This window comes from Erinaceus europaeus, chromosome X (genome assembly GCF_950295315.1).
Source record: "Erinaceus europaeus chromosome X, mEriEur2.1, whole genome shotgun sequence".
Lineage (NCBI taxonomy): Eukaryota > Metazoa > Chordata > Mammalia > Eulipotyphla > Erinaceidae > Erinaceus > Erinaceus europaeus.
This window is the reverse complement of record NC_080185.1, coordinates 90857683-90874677: the sequence shown is the minus strand read 5'-3', so window position 1 is coordinate 90874677 and position 16995 is coordinate 90857683. Positions and strand designations below refer to the sequence as shown.

At 47.6% G+C, this 16995-nt stretch overlaps 2 protein-coding genes across 7 annotated transcripts in view; one reads left to right on the top strand and one right to left on the bottom strand.

Annotated features, from left to right (window-relative positions):
- Positions 1-2399: 2399 nt before the first annotated feature.
- Positions 2400-5562, bottom strand: NDUFB11 (NADH:ubiquinone oxidoreductase subunit B11). Its single transcript, XM_007529634.3, has 3 exons — positions 5057-5562; positions 2739-2869; positions 2400-2606 (listed from the first exon to the last, which is right to left on the bottom strand). Exons 1-3 carry the CDS (start codon positions 5261-5263, stop codon positions 2480-2482), a joined length of 465 nt encoding a protein of 154 aa, XP_007529696.1. The 5' UTR covers positions 5264-5562; the 3' UTR covers positions 2400-2479.
- Positions 5563-5772: 210 nt separating this feature from the next.
- Positions 5773-16995, top strand: part of RBM10 (RNA binding motif protein 10) — a 35111-nt gene continuing 23888 nt past the window's right edge. For 2 of the 6 annotated variants that reach the window (XM_007529638.2, XM_007529636.2), the window contains exons 1-2: positions 5774-6061; positions 7924-8065. In XM_007529638.2, the coding sequence (XP_007529700.1) occupies positions 8049-8065 (17 nt within the window). In that variant the 5' untranslated portion in view covers positions 5774-6061; positions 7924-8048. Of the gene's footprint in view, positions 6092-7923; positions 8066-16995 lie in introns of all 6 variants that reach the window. The other 4 variants (XM_007529640.2, XM_007529639.2, XM_060182466.1 and 1 more) reach the window with 3 other exon arrangements.

Sequence of the window (16995 nt, the reverse complement as noted above, 5' to 3'; positions counted from 1 at the left end):
AAAGAAAGATCAGGGAGTCGGGTGGTAGCTCAGTGGGTTAAGCGCATGTGGCGAAAAGCGCAAGGACCAGTGTAAGGATCCCAGTTCGAGCCCCCATCTCCCCACCTGCAAGGGAGTCGCTTCACAGGCGGTGAAGCAGGAATGCAGGTGTCTATCTTTCTCTCCCCCTTTATCTTCCCTTCCTCTCTCTATTCCTCTCTGTCCTGTCTAACGATGATGACATCAGTAATAACAGTAACTACAACAACAATAAAAAACAAGGGCAACAAAAGGGAAAATAAACTTAGAAAAAGAGAAAGCTCTGGCTTATTATGGTGGTGCTAGGGATTAAACTTGGCACACTCCCAGTGGCGCTTCTTTTCTTTGATAGGACAGAGAAATTGAAATGGGGTCAAGAGAGAAATTGAAATGGGGTGGAGGGAAGTAGAGGAGAGACATTTGCAACAGAGCTTCACTGCTCTTGAAGCTTCCCAGCCCTGGGTTTGAACCCAGGACCTCGTGCATAGGAATGTGTGCACTCAACCAGGTGCACCACCACCTGGCCCTTCCTCTTTTACTTCTGTAGTCCCAGTAACTGCAGGCTGGAGAGTGCTTTCCTTGGCATCCAGCATTTTTTAAAGTTTGTTCTCTATTAGATGCGGCGTTTTTTTTTTTTTTTGAGTGAGTTAACATTGATTTACAAAATTACAAGACAACAAGGGTATAGTTCAACCCAGAGTTCCCCCCACCAGAGTTCTGAATCCCCAATCCCTCCACCGTAAGCTACAGCAGTTTTCCTAAGGTTGCAAATATGGTTTAACTATTATTTATGGAACTATCTGTCTATATTTGTATATAATTACCCATTTTTTTAAGATTCAATCTTCTCTTCCTTTCCAAGTGACACATACACCTATTACTACATACAAATGTCCCTATTTCTTCTTCTCTCTACAGGTCCTGTTAAGAGTTGGAATTCAGAGCCCTATGGTCATCTTCCCCCTGTCACTTCTTTCCCACTGGGAGTAAAGACCAAAATTATTTCTGGGGGAGTTGGGCGGTAGCACAGCAGATTAAGGGCAGGAGGCATAAAGCACAAGGACCAGCGTAAGGATTCCAGTTCTAGCCCACGGCTCCCCACCTACAGGGGAGTCGCTTCACAAGTGGTGAAGCAGCAGGTGTCTTTTTTTCCCTCCTCTCTCCATTTCTTTCTGTCCTATCCACCAACGACATCAATAACAACAATAATAACCACAACAATGACAAAACAACAAGGGCAACAAAAGGGAAAAAAATAGCCTCCAAGAGCAGTGGATTTGTAGTGCAGGCACCAAGCCCCAGCAATAACTCTGGAGGCAAAAAAAAAAAAAAAAATATATATATATATATATATATATATATATATATATATATATATATTTCTGGGGTGCAAAAGATGGGAGTTCTGGCTTCTGTAATTGCTTCTCCATAGGACATATGCATTAGCAGGTCAATCCATATCCCCAGCCTGTTTCTATCTTTCCCTAGTGGGGTAGAGCTCTAGAGACATGAGGTTCCAGGTCACACTGGTGAAGCTGTTTTCCCAGAAAGGGCTGAGCGGTGGCGCAGCAGGTTAAGCGCTAGTACTGAAGTGCAAGGACCCTGGTTTGAGACCCCGGTTCCCCACCTGCAGGTGGGTGGCTTCACAAGTGGTGAAACAGGTCTGTAGGTGTCTGTCTATCTTCCCCTCCCATCTCAATTTCTCTCTGTCCTATCCAAAAAAAAAAGTGGCCTGGGAGGTGGCACAGTGGATAAAGCATGAGACTCTCAAGCATAAGGTCCTGATTTCAATCCCCGGCAGCACATGTACCAGGGTGCTGCCTGGTTCTTTCTCTCTCCTCCTATGTTAATAAATAAATAAAATCTTTAAAATAAAAAAAGGAAGGAATGAATGAGACAAGGGAGGAAGACAAACACCTATGGTCAGCAGTGAAAACTTGCACTGATTCACTATACTCCATTCCTGGGTCATCCTGGCCCTTCTTCCAACCTAGGAGGTCCCAGCACTCTTCCCTAAAGATGACAGCTAGCAATTTCTTTATATGTTGTACCTCCAGCTGGAGCCTTAAGCCACCATGTTAAGAAGCCAGACTCATCTGCTGCAGAGAGGCCATGTGGAAGAAAACTGAAGAGCTAAGACATGTGAAGGGACATGCAACTTTGGGTATGAAGCCCCATCCAGTCTTCGGGTGACTTCAGCCCCAGCCAGCATCTGGCTGCAACCATTCAGCGCCCCATGAAGAACCATGCAACTGTGAAAGCTAATAATGAATCATCATTTGCATTCACTAAGCTTTAGGGTGCTTGCTACCTAGCAGATGACGAGATACCCAGAAAAACTACGAATTCCCCCTCACAACAAAATCAACAATAGCCAGTCAGAACTTCAGTCCCTTTAATTAAACACTCTGAGAAGGCAGAAGGGAGGGTAGGGGCGTCTCGAGTTCCTTCTGGTAGTCGGTCAGTCCTTGTCAGCTGGAAGCTGGATCTTGCTGGGGTCAAAGTAGTTGGATTCCATGAGGGGGAGACCGTGGGCTTCCCGGTATTTCACAAGCCTCTCAGCTTCCTGGCGAGCCCAGTCCTGCGCACTGGAGGGAACATCATGGGGTACATGTGAAGGAGGCTCAGTGGACACCACCACCCCCCTTTTTAGTGCCCCCATACCTCCACCCCTGCCTCAGCCCCCAACCCATCCTACTCTCTTGGACACCCCAATGCACCTGGTGTCGGGCAGGTAAGCCACAAAGGCGGTGCCAAGGACCAAGACGATAGAGAAGCCGAAGAAGAAGACAACCCGCATGTTCCAGAGGTCTATGACAGGGTCCTTGTCGAAGCCATGGGTGTCTGGGTTCTGTGGTGCGGCAAGGAGAAAAAGACGTCGGGAAGGCCCTGCTGCTGCTCCATGAAGCCTTGGGTTGGCCAACAACCTGATCTCCAATTCCACTGAAGACCTTCCTTCCCCTCCTTCTTCTCTTTCTGCTCTTAAGACTTGTCTAGCGCCTTCCTACCACAAGGCTTTCGTTCTTGCTTTTCTCTCTCCCTGGAAAGCCCTTCCCCTAGATCTAGTCTTGTTATTCCAAGTGTTAGCTTCATGATCGCTTCCTTCAGGAGGTACCCCCCCCCCAGCCCGGTTAACCAGTTAAGTCAGTCTACAGGAGATAACCATTTTATAGATAAAAAAGGTTAACTATTGTTGACAGGGAGGTGGTGCACTGGGGGATAAGGTATTGGACTCTCAAGCATGAGGTCTTGAGTTCAGTCCCTGACATCTCAAGTGCCAGAGCGAGTCCTTGGTTTTCTCCCCTCCCCCTTTCATTAATAAAGGAATATTTTTAAAAGATTTTTTTAAAGGAGTCGGGCAGTAGCGCAGCAGGTTAAGCACAGGTGGCACAAAGCGCAAGGAATGGCCTAAGGATCCTGGTTCAAGCCCCCAGCTCCCCACCTGCAGGGGGTCGTTTCACAAGCGGTGAAGCAGGTCTGCAGGTGTCTATCTTTCTCTCCCCCTCTCTGTCTTCCCCTCCTCTCTCCATTTCTCTCTGTCCTATCCAACAACAACATCAATAACAATAATAATTACAACAACAAAACAATAAGGGCAACAAAAGGGAACAAATATTAAAAATAAATAAGTAAATAAAATTCTGGCTGGAGGCATAACATAATGGTTATGCAAAAAAAAAAAAAAAAAAGACAAAAAACTTCCATTTCCATGCTTGAGACGTCAAGGGTCCCAGGTTCAATCCTCAGCATCTCACCATAAACCAGAGGTAAGCAACGCTCTGGTAATAATAATAGAAATAATAATAGTTGAATAGGGCTGGGGAGATAGCCTAAGGGTTATACAAACAACTTTTATGCCTGAGGCTCCCAGGTCCCAGGTTCAATCCCCAGCACCACCACCATATGCTAGAGCCCTGGTAAAAAGAAATAAAATAAAAATAAAAAATGGAATATTAGCAATGGCCTATGGCTTAACCTAATAGAATACCCTCCAAGTCACTTTCCATCCACCACTGCTTTTTTTGTAGTATTACTAGCTTACTCCCTCAAGTGGTCTGTATTACATTATCATTGACCTCATACTCTATATAACTGTGTTCTAACATCACACTTGCTTATTTTCTGTCCTCCCCTATCATGTAAGCTCCGTGAGCACTGAGGATTTATCTGATTTCCACACTGCAGGATACCGGGTGTCCTCAAGTGTATCTCACATACAGCAAGCCCTCAACGTATTTATGGAAGGAATGAAAACATAAGCGAGCATTATATATATATTAAGCCTCTCCACCAGTAACGATTATATGCTAGGTCTTTTCACAATATCCCAGCGAGATAGTGGTGGAATAGCTAACACTTTGTAACAAGGAGTGAAAGCTGCAGTCCTGAGCATTTTGACTAGTCAGATAACATGAAGCAGATGCAGCATTTCATTTTTTATATGGCATTCTAATACCTTCCGCATTTTATAGAGATAGTAATGGGTTAAGCTTCTTGTCCAAGGTCACCAAGGCAAGTGACTGTCAGTACTTCTATTTTAACTTGGGCATTCTGATTTTACAGCCCTGCTATCGATACAACACAGCAGATCTGGGAGAACTAAGTCCAAATACTGTCTCTGCTACACATTCAGCTATGTGAGTGAACTTGTGTGAGCCACATGCCTTAGTCTCATCTGCAAAATGACCACAGTGAAAGTATCTACTTTGAAACAGGGATGAGAATTAGACTGAGCTAATGCGCGTAAAGAGGGCTTACAACACTGTTTAAAACTATCTGGGGCTGGGCCTTCTTGCTTCTAACAAATTCTGAGTACTACTTCGAGCTTGACGTTTGTCTGAAAAATTAGGGAATCCCAACTCTAGCCTTGAACCCAAATGATCAGGTGCTAAAGGAAAGAAACAAACTAGGCTAAATTCCCAAGTCTTGGAGGATTCCGCCCGCTGTGCAATCCTCAGGCTCCTGAGACCGTCCTCTATGGTGCCTGCTCCGCCGGCCCCGGACTGACCCTTCCGACCCCGTCTCCCCTCCCTCTCACCTTCTCATAGAGGTTTTCGTCCTCGGGATCCGGGTCCTCCTGCCAATGCACAGTCGCTGGAGGCACCCGCTTTCTCGCCAGGGCCGCCGGGGCGATCACAGCCCTGGAAGAGCTGGATTCCCAGCGGACAGGGGCCACCAGGCGCCCTCGAGTCGCCAGTCCACCCAAAAGGCGGCGAGAGCACAAACCTAACAGCCCGGCCGCCATGACAAACTTTCCGCAGGGGCTTGGGGGCGGGGCCGGAAGTGTGGTTCTGCGCAGCCGCAGTCGGCCCGGCGCGATAATTGTCGCTCCGCCTTCCCCCCTTCAACAGCACTAAATAGGTCGCGAGTCCGGGTTCTGTTTTCTAGCCCGGCCTACCGCTGACTCGCCTTCTCCCCCTCCTTCTGACATGGCCTCATGGGAACCACCTATTTCTGCCTCTCCTCAGCAGGCTAAGAACTTTCTTAGGGCTGGGTCTGCTCAGTTCCGTGATGAGAAGGCAGCGCTGACATCTGGGAGGCTCAAGTTCCCAGCCCTTGGGGAAAAGAGGAGGGGTCTCCAATGGGCCCGCCCCACCGGAGGCAGCCAAGCCTCACTGTATTAGCCAATAGCTACATCTTTTCTCGACTTGGGGGCGTAAGCCCAAGCGTTGGAGAGGCGGCAGGCACTTGCCAATCAGCGTCGGCCAAGGCAGGCCGATGGCGGCCGGGGACCAATAGACGCAGCCGGCCAGAGCGCGCTCCCTTAGTAGGTGGCTGGTGGTCGGAGAGCCGGTTCCCTTCTTGCCGCCGCCATTTTGTGCTGGGGATCGCGGCTGGCTGGGAGTAGGCGGCAGTGACTTTCCCGGGGAGGGTAGCGCGCCAGGCGCTTCTCCCCTCCCTATTCCGCCCTTTTTGGCCTCTGGCCGCCTCCAACTTGGTTGTTAACGCGGGACGGCTCCAGTTGAGGTGGGCGAGTGGGGAGAGGTGGCAGCGGGCCGAGGTGATGTCCGGGAGCCTTCCCTTGACAGCCGGGTCCGAGAAGGTGAGCGTCGACACTGGGCGTGGGGCGGAGGTGAGAACTCGGGGGGGGGCGGGGGGGCGGTGAGGATTCTGTAGAGGAGCCACGCGGGCAGAGTGCGCGCTGCCGACCTTGGCTGCTCCGGTGGAACCGAGGGTTGCGTGCATGGTCTGCACCCGGGATGGGGGTGCTTTCTCTCCCCCCACCCTCATCCTCTTTATTTTAATTAATTAATTATTTTTTTTACCTCCTTTTGAGAGTAGAGGCGCGTGCGCGTTTGGGACGCTGAGTGGGTGCTCGTGGCTTGGGGAGGGGAAAGGAAGGGTGGGAGTGGGCCGCCGTGTCCCCGCCAGCGAACTTTTAGAGGTGGAGCGCGTGTTTCCGACTTTGGCTTTTATGCCTAGGGGAGAGGGGGAGATGTCTGTCCTGTGCGACTTCGGTACTTCTCTCCCTACTAGGGGGGCGGGGGGGAGATGTATGGCTCTGGCCCTAATTCTCGATTGCAGAAGAAGGAGGTGGGGGGGGGGGGTCGGGGGAAGACGTCTGTAAGACTGGCGTTATCCTGTGTGCCTCTAACTCGGTTCCTTATCCATAGGGAAATCTTCCTGCTCCTTTGCCCTACCCTACTCACCGGGCACTGTGGGAATGCAAAAGGAATGTGTCTTTGACTCAACGCTCCTCCTTTTTCTGGGGGGCTCCTGCGGGTGACTCATCCGTTGTTTAAGGGGCTCGGTGTGTGGTTCCGGCTTGGATTTAGTGGAGGTTCAAGACCGGTTTTGGCCCGCAGTTCATTCGACTCGTGTCTGTGACTTTGATCTCTAGTGGTTGGTGAATGGCAGGGTCTCCTGGGGGTTTGGTATCTGGCACTCGTCCACTGGGACCACTGGTTTTGATCCTTATTCTTAAATCATCTGGGAACAGGTGGCTTAAGGAGGAAGAGAAAAATGAGCGGGGTGTGTGTGTGTCTGTGTGTGTACACACATACATGGAAGAAAGATGTCCCTGCAGCCTGGTGTCGGTCAGGTGCTGTGACGACCTTGGCTTTGCTCGATTCCTCTTCATAGGGTGGGGTCTAAAGAGGTTAGGATACTTCTGCTGACCCCAGTGGCTCTTGGGACACTGTTAGTTCATTCAGTAAGGGGTCGGCTGAAGCCACTGGCCCTTCAACCCCAGCAGTATAACCTGGTGGTTTGGAACAATCACCTTTGCTTTGGGAAAAGAGAATTAAAAAATAAAAAATCATGAGCCCAGAGCCCTTGGGGGAGGGAGGGAGAGGGAGGCCGACCTCTTGGGACCTGTCTGCACATAAGAAACACAGCCCTGGGCTGAGGCAGTTACTGTGAGGGCAAAGGCTGTGTTGGCGAAGAGCCCAGGGAGGTAAGGGCTTTCTGCTTGGCAGGTTAGCCCCCCTACTCTGTTCTTGGTCTCCTGCTGTCTTGTAGGGGACAGCCAGCATCTGATTGGGTCCAGGATGGAATATCTTGGGGGTGGGGGGCTTGGAGGGAGTCAGGTGGGTACCCTGAACTCTGCGTGATGTCTTGCCTCCATGCCCAGTGTGCCTGATCTTGGACAGATCCTCCAGCCCTTAGAACCACCCCCCTCTTGGGCATGCAGCTCCAGGCTTCAACTTGTTCACTGCTGTCAAGTGGCACTAGCGGTCCTGCCTTTTTGCAAGCTGCCTGCTGTTTCTAGGGTGGTGGGTTCTAGCCTCCCACTGGTGGGGAAAGGGAGAATCAGGCCAGTTCGGAGGCTGCCTTCCTGCCCTGCTCCACAGGAAAAGACCATCCCAGCACATCGGCATAGAACTTTAACAATTGAAGGTGTCTCGAGGAGGCCCTTCTCTGCCCCTACTGCCTTGACCCCTTTCTTCCTTCTACTCTCCTTAGAGTCCCTGCAGGAGGCATCATCCAGACTGGCAGATCATGGTGGCAGCAGCGGGGGTGGCTGGGAAGTGAAACGGAGCCAGCGGCTGAGGAGGGGCCCCAGCAGCCCCCGCAGGCCCTACCAGGTCATGGAGTATGAACGACGGTGAGTGATCTGCTCCTTTCCCTATTTCCAGCAGCCTAGGCTTATCCTCCTGGATGCAGGAAGGTGGGAAAAGGAAACAGTGCCCGCAGATGAGTGGTGTCTTTTCAGTGGACATTGACTTGGCACTTGCTGTGAGCCAGGGCCTGTGCTAAAAACTCTGGGGAGCAGTGCACTTATGAAGCAGACTGATGAAATTGCAGCCTTCTCTTTAGTGGGGGCTTCCTCACAAGGGAGACCATACAGTTTACAGGTGGTTCAAAAAGAGCTTGATGGGCACCATGGTTGGTCCTGAGTTATAGCTCACAGTTATCATGTGGGAGTACCAGGCAAAGGGGAAGCTTCATGAGTGGTGTTGTGGTCTCTCTCTTTCTTATTTTATTTGGGGGGGGGAGGGATGACAGAGACCAGAGCACTATTCAGCTGTGTCTCATGGTGGGCTGGGAATTGAACCTGGGTCCTCAGAGCCTTAGGCATGACAGTCTTTTGCAGAACCATTATGCTGTGTCCCCAACCCTCTCTTTTGTTCTTTTTGATGCTCTGTCTCTTGCCTCATATCTGGGAAATGAGGGTCTACTAGGGACAGTGGAGTCCCAGCAAAGCCTTAGTGGCAGGGAGGGAGGGAGGGAAGAAGGTAGGAAGGTAGGAAGGTTTATCTCGATCTTGCTTGGGAAAAGCCAGGTTAGATAGTGGGAAACTCTTAAGGACAGGGTGGACTGGAGCTGGTGTGATAATCATCTTGGAACAGGACATGCTCTCAGTTAAAATATCTGGTAAGAACACTTGCCAGTTGGAAGACTTGGTAAGATTTAGAGATCGTGGGTGGATCATACCCCTGCCAACCTGGTAAGCCACCCCAGTTGGTGCTAAAACAGATGATGTAGTCCTGACATTTTAAGATTGCATGGCAGAACTTACCTGCCTGCCCCCAGAAAGCCTCTATTAAGAGTTAAGTAGAGAGCTTGGGAGGTGGATAAAATCCTAGGACTCTCAAGCATGAGGTCCCAAGTTCAATGCCCAGTATCTCATGTGCCAGAGTGCTGTTCTGGCGATCGCTTTCTCTGTGTGTCCCTCTCACTAACAAATAAACATTTATTAAAAGAATAGGTAGACTTTAAAAAAAAATCAAGGACGAAGTGGTTTTTAAAATGCCTAGTGGATGGCACCGTGGATAAAATGTTGGAATCTCAGACATGAGGTCCCTCGTTTGATCGGCAGCATCGCAGGGGCCAGAGTGATGCTCTGATTCTCTCTCCTTCTACATAAATAACTAAATCTTTTAAACTTGGCTCACAAGGGATTTCTTCTACCCTCACCCTTTTCTAAAATGTGAAAATAATAGTTTGGTTTTCTGAAAATGAAGCCCAAACTTGAGAGGTGTAGTCCTTATCTAGTCTTAACCTTTTAAAAATGTCATAAAAGAGAGAGAGACACCAGAAGCCTGCTCATTTTTGCTTATGGTGGTGCTGGAGATTGAATCTGGGGCTTTGGACATAGAAATGATGTGCTCTTGACATGTTGAGCTATCTCCCTGACCAACTAGGGCCTCTAAAGAACCTCAAAGAGGCAGGCAGGGGCGGACCTGGTTGAGCACACACATGACAGTGCACAAGGACCTGGGTGCAAGTGCCCAATGCCCACTCGCAAGGGGAAAGAAACTTTGGCAAGCGATGAATTCCTACAGATACAGTCTGTCCCTCTGTTGTGTTTGATACATATCTTTCTGAAACATGTAGCTTTGTTCTAAGTATCTTTGTTTGCAGTTTACACAGATGACAGCATTCCAGTCCTCGTTTTCTTCTCTGAGCACTCTTATCTCCCGGCACTGCATTTTCAGCTCTGTGTGTATTACCGTGTGTATGCTCGTGCTTTGCTTTTAATTGGTCCCAAGGATACAGTGGAGTTTGCCTGCTGCCTTTTACTTAATGATTCCCCCAAGGATGAGTACTTGCTCTTAATCTTAGTGTGCTAAAAGTCATCCTTTTTGTCTTAATCTGTGCTTTGCTTTCGTAGTGTTCTTTCTCGTGGCTTTTCTCTGGGTCACAAAGATTGTTTCCATACCTTAGCTTTACCTTCCGCATCCAGCCTTTTTTTTTTTTTTTTTTTAATTCACATGAGAGGGAGAAAGAAGCGAGTGTACTGTTCCCTGAGGCTCCAGGGATAAAACTGAGAACCTCAAGCACGCAGGCCCCACTCTCTACCAGTTGAACTGTTTCCACTGCTACCTCCATTCAACCTTTTTTTTTTCTTTAATAATTTTTTTAAACGATGTTTTTTTATTTATTGGCTAGAGACAAATTGAGAGGGAAGGAGAAGTAGGGACGAACACACACACCCTGCAGCACTGCTTCCTTATTCACGAAGCTTTCCCTTTGCAGGTGGGGGCCAAGGGTTTGTTTGTTTGTTTGTTTTTTAAATATTGATTCCCTTTTGTTGCTCTGGGGACCAAGGGTTTTTATGGTTTCGTTTTAGTTTATGGGAAAATCAATACAGACACACCAGAGTGAGTATTGTTCTGTCATGCGTGGTGCTGGGGACCAAGCCTGACACTTCATGCTTGCAAGTAATGTGCTCTACCAGCTGAACCACACTTCTAGCCCACATCCAGTCATTTATTTCAGGAGATAGGTAGGTAGCTTGAGGAGGAGGCGAGAGGGACTGGAGTAACACTCTGGCTGATGCAGTGCCCGGGATCGAACTCAGGACTTCCTGCTTGTAAGTCCTGAGCTCTAGCACTGCACCATCTCCTGGGCTATAACTTCTGGTTTTATTTTCCTCCATATAGAGGAGCAGTTTTCCCAGCACCACCTCCAGAATAGTTCATTCTCTCTCTGGGTTTGCAGTACTTTGTCTTATTTCAAGTTTCTTCGTGTATATGGATCTGGTTTTGAGTGATCTAATTGATTGCAGTGATCTGTTTGCTCATTCTTGTGCCAGAACCTGACTGCTTTTATTAACAGGACTGTCTGTAAAGTCTCTCTTTTGGGGATCGGGAGGTAGCACGGTGGGTTAAGCGCATGTGGCACGAAGTGCAAGGACCGGCGTAAGGATCCTGGTTTGAACCCCCCCGGCTCCCCACCTGCAGGGGAGTTGCCTCAGAGGTGGTGAAGCAGGTCTGCAGGTGTCTTATCTTTCCCCCTCTCTGTCTTCCCCTCCTCTTTCCATTTCTTTCTGTCCTACCCAACAACAATGGCATCGCTAACAACAATAATAACCACCACAATGATTTAAAAAAAAAAAAAAAAACAAGGGCAAGAAAAGGGGAAAAAATAGCCTCCAGGAACACTGGATTCGTCCACCGGGCCCCAGCAATAACCCTGGAGGAAAAAACAAAAACAAACAAAGTCTTTTTTTTTGACACGTCACCTAGAAAGGAAGCCAAGACCTCACACTTGCTCAGCATTGCTCAGTGGTCTCCCCAGCTCAGCCTTTCCGATAAGAGGAGGGAGAGGCACCACAGCCCTGCTCCACCGTTCATAGAGCTCTCCCAGCTCCATCTGCAGGATCCCATTTGGTACTGGGGCTTGAACTCAGAGCACACTCTATTGGGTCTGCTACCCCCCCCCAACACACACACCCTTAATAGTTGCCACTTCGTTTTTAGCTTTATTGCCACCAGGGTTGTTGCTGGGGCTCAGTGTTGGCACTGCAAATCCACCACTCTCCTCAGCTACCCCCTCCTTTGATGGTCTACCCCCTTCTTTGATGGTCTTTCTTTGATGGACACCTGCAGACCTGCTTCACCGCTCATGAAACACCCCCTCTGCAGGTGGGGAGCAGGAACTCAAACCCAGGTCCTTGCACATGGTGATGTGTGTTCACTTACTGGTGTGCCACTGCCCAGTCCCCACGATTTGTGGAACTTTACATGAAAAGCTGTCAAATCCCAGGCAGGGCTGCCAACCAGACTTCCCTAGGCAGACGACCCCACCAATGTGTCCTGGAGCTCCGATTCCCCAGAGCCCCGCCCCACTAGGGAAAGAGAGAAACAGGCTGGATCAACCTGTCAACACCCATGTTCAGCAGGGAAGCAATTACAGAAGTCAGACCTTCTACCTTCTGCACTCCATAATGTCCCTTGGTTCATACTCCTGGAGGGATAAAGAATAGGAAAGTTGGGAGTCAGGCAGTAATGCAGTGGGTTAAGCACAGGTGGCACAAAGCTCAAGGACCGGCATAAGGATCCCGGTTCGAGCCCCCGGCTCCCCACCTGCAGAGGAGTCGCTTCACAGGCGGTGAAGCAGGTCTGCAGGTGTCTATCTTTCTCTCCCCCTTTGTCTTCCCCTCCTCTCTCCATTTCTCCCTGTCCTATCCAACAACGACGACAACGATAACTACAACAATAAAACAACCAGGGCAACAAAAGGGAAGAAATAAATATTTTTTAAAAAAGAATAGGAAAGCTATCAAGGGAGGGAATGGGATACGGAGTTCTGGTGGTGGGAATTGTGTGGCGATGTACTCGTCTTATCCTATGGTTTTTGTCAGTTTCCTTTTTATAAATAAAAATAAAAAAATAAAATCCCAGGCAGGGGAGACAGCATAGGTTCTGCAAAAGACTCATGCCTGCGACTCTGAAGCCAGACCTGAGCATGTGCTCTGGTCACTATCTATGTATGTATCTTTTTCTTTATAGTTCTCTCTTGTTAAAGTAAAAGAAAAATATTTTGCAAAAGATATCAAACCCTCAAAACACCACGTATTTTGATTTAAATAACACTGAATTTATATATTGATTTGTGGACACTTGTAATCTTTGTGAGTTGTTTTAGTCTATACCTGTATGGAGAATATTTTAGGGGGGACCAGGCGGTGGTGGACCTTGTCAAGCACTCACATTACAGTGCACAAGGCCCCAGGTTCGAGCCCCCATCCCGACCTGCAGGGGGGGAGGTTTCACCAGCAGTGAAGCAGGGCTGCAGGTGTCTCTCTGTCTCTCTCCCTCTGTATCTTCCCTTCCTCTCTCAATTTCTCTCTGTCTCTATCCAATAATAAAGAATACAAAAAAAGAAGAAAGGGGATCAGCTGATCCTTTGTAAAAAAACAAAAGAATATTTTAGGTATCTTGTTATTGATATTTGGTGTTTTTTTTTTTCTTTTTTTTAAATCAGAGCACTGCTCAGCTCTGTAATTTCTGGTAGTGCTGGGGATTGGACCTGGGACCTTGGAGCCTCGGGCATGAAAGTCGTTTTGCGGACCCACTGTGCTTTCCCCCTGGCTATTAAATTTTGTTTCAATACCCCCCCCCCAAAAAAAAAAAAAAACCTGAGTAAATGAAAACACAGATCTTAAAAATTCTTTGCTAAAGTAATTTCTGGACAGTTGAGTAGTTTTTGTGGTCATCTTCTTTTCCAAGCTGATATTTGCCAAGGTTGAGGAAAGCAATTGTTGTAATCTTCATTCTTAATCTGTTTTTTTTTTGTTTTTTTTTTAGTTGTTGGTCATTGTAGGCAAATCATTCCTGTCACTTCTAACCTCTTTTATTGCTTGATGCAATGTCCAAGACTTTTTTTTTTTTTACATCTTTATTGAATAGAGACAGCCAGAAATTGAGAGGGAAGGGGATGTTAGAGCGGGATAGAGACAGAGAGACACCTGCAGCTCTGCTTCACCACTTGTGAAGCTTTCCCCCGTAGGTGGGGAGCCGGGGGCTCAAACCGGGATCCTTACGCCAGTCCTTGTGCTTTGTGCCACCTGCGCTTAACCTGCTGCGCTAACACCCGACTCCCTGTCCAAGACTTTAAAAAATATTTATTTATTCCCTTTTGTTGCCCTTGTTTTATTGTTGTAGTTATAATTGTTATTGATGTCATTGTTGGATAGGACAGAGAGATGGAGAGAGGAGGGGAAGATGGGGACAGAAAGATAGACATCTGCAGACCTGCTTCACCGCTTGCGAAGCAACCCCCCTGCAGGTTGGGAGGTGGGGCCTCGAAACCGCATCCTTAAGCTGGTCTTTGCACCACCTGCGCTTAACCCGCTGCGCTACTGGCCCGATTCCCGTCCAAGACTTTTAGTACCTTGTTGACGTACTTTCAGTGGTGCTGGGTGACCAAATCAAGACTGATTTGACAGGTTATGACAGAAAATTTAAAGACTAATGACTTAATGTTTTTTTTTAAGTTCCTATGTTTCTGTTTTCTAGATTCCACATATGAGTGAAACCATCTGGTAGTTATCTTTCAAACAACATTAAGTCATTATTCTTTGAATTCTTCTGTCATAACCTGTCAAATGATTTTTCTTTTTTGCCACCCAGCACCACTGATTTGTCCCAAGTCATCTTTTTTTTGATTGCAGAGGAGTATTTCATGGAGTATGTGTTCCGTAACTTCTTTATCCAACGGCCTGTTGTTGGGAAGTTCAGCCGCTTCACTCTTCGGCTACTATGAATAATGCAGTTATGAACGTAGGGGTGCGTGTGTCCCTTTTTAAATTTTAATTTACTATTGGATAGGGACAGAGAAATTGAGAGGGGTGGAGGTGATAGAGAGGGAGAGAGACGCAGACACGTGCAGCCCTGCAGGTGGAAACCGGGAGCTTGAACCCAGGTCCTTGCACACTACAGTGTGTGCGCTTAAACAGGTGTACCACTGCCTCTCCCCATTCTGTCCCTTTGAATTAATGTTTGCATGTTAGAATGTAGTCTTTAATAAACCAAGAGAATTCTCTGATCCTGATTTACTGAGACTGATCAAAAATAAGTGTTAAACTTCATACTCATGCTTCTTCCCCCCTTCCATTAAGATATATGCTTGGAGGGAGTCAGGCGGTAGTGCAGTGGGTTAAGCGCACGTGGCGAGAAGCGCAAGGACCGGCATAAGGATCCCGGTTCAAGCTCCCGGCTCCCCACCTGCAGGGGAGTCGCCTCACAAGCAGTGAAGCAGGTCTGCAGGTGTCTATCTTTCTCTCTCTGTCTTCCCTTCCTCTCTCCATTTCTCTCTGTCCTATCCAACAACGATGACAACAATAAAATAATAAGGGCAACAAAAGGGAGTAAATAAATTTAAAAAAGGATATACTCTTGGCATTCTTTTTTTTTAATTTCTTATTTGTAGTATATATGTTTTTTTTGTGTGTGTGTTCTTACTTTGGGGGAAAAATCAGATTTAAGTGGTTGAGGAGGTGGCACAGTAGATCAGTTGTTGGACTCTCAAGCATGAGGTCCCAAATTCAACCCCCAGCAGCGCATGTGCCAGAATGATGCCTGGTTCTTTCTCTCTCTCTTCCTGTCCCTCTCATTAATAAATAAAAAAGATGATTTTTTTATAATTTTTATTTATAAAAAGGAAACACTGACAAAAACCACAGGATAAGAGGGTTACAACTCCACACAATTCCCACCCCCAGAACTCCATATCTCATCCCCTCCCCTGATAGCTTTCCTGTTCGTTATCCCTCTGGGAGTATGGACTCAGGGTCATTATGGGGTGCAGCAGATGGAAGGTCTGGCTTTTGTAATTGCTTCCCCGCTGAACATGGGCATTGACAGGTCGGTCCGTACTCCCAAAATCAGATTTAAGGAAAGTTCCAAGTACAATAAGCTAGCAGATATCCTCTGCCTAGAACCACTAGTTGCAAAAATTTTGCCACATTTGCTTTTCCTACCTGCCCATCCTGCCCCCCCATTTATGATGCTTTTCTTTTTTTTTTTTTTTTAATAATTTTTAACATTTATTTTCCCTTTTATGGCCCTTGTTGTTTTTTATTGTTGTAGTAGTTGTTATTGATGTTGTCGTTGTTAGATAGGACAGAGAGAAATGGAGAGAGGCGGGGAAGACAGAGAGGGGGAGAGATAGACACCTGCAGACCTGCTTCACCACCTGTGAAGCGACTCCCCTGCAGGTGGGGAGCCGAGGACTCAAACTGGGATCCTTACCCCGGTCCTTGCGCTTCACGCCTTATGATGCTTTTCTGAACTGAATCAGTGATAGGTATGACCCTTTTAAGTGCTGTAACATGTATGCATTAAGAGCAAGGACTTTCAACGCTGTATCTATTTGTTAATGAGAGAGATGTCCAGGATTGAACTTGAGACATCATGCTTGGGAGTCCAACCCTATCCACTGTGCCACCTTCCCGGCTGCTATTATTTTTCATGGTTTATTTATGAGTGGCAAAAGAGGGTAAAGGAGAAAGAGGAGAGAGCCAGGGCATTGCTCTGGCACATGCTGTGCCAGTGATTGACCTCAGGACCTTACACCTGAAGGTCCAACACTTAATCCATTGCATCAGATTTTTTTTTCCCTTTCTTTTTGTTAGAGACAAGAGAAGTTGAAAGGGAAGGGGTAAACGGAGAGAGAGAAAAAGAGACAGCTGCTGGACTGATTGTGGGGCTTCCCCTCTGTAGGTGGGGACCAAGACCTTGAACTTGGGTCCTTGCAAATGGTAATATGTGTGCTCTACCGGCACACCCCCTCCTGATTTCTTCTTACTCGTCATTTCCAAGCCGCTGTTGAACAGTTCATTCATCCCTGGGATATAAGTAGGACCCACTTGCATGTAAACTCTTGAGGTTGAAAAAAAAAACACATCTGTGATATGGGATGCTCTCACTCTCAGGCAGAAGTTGAAAAACAAGAGCAGAAGAGAAAACACAAGTAGAACCTGAACTAGAGTTGGCGTATTGCACCAAAGTAAAAGACTCTGGGGTGGGGGTGGGGGGGGAGAGTACTGGTCTAAAAAAGATGACAGAGGGCCTAGTGGGGGTTGTATTGTTATGTGGCAAACTGAGGAATGGTATGCATGTACAAACTATTTTTTTCACTGTCCCCTGTAAAACGTTAATCCCCCAATAAAGAAATTTTAAAAAAGAAAGGAAAAAGGAAAAACACATCTGTGGACCAGGCCGTGGCACACTTGGCTAAGCACACACATGGCAGTGCACTAAGACCTGGGTTCAAGCCCCTGGGCCCCACCTACAGGGGGAAAGT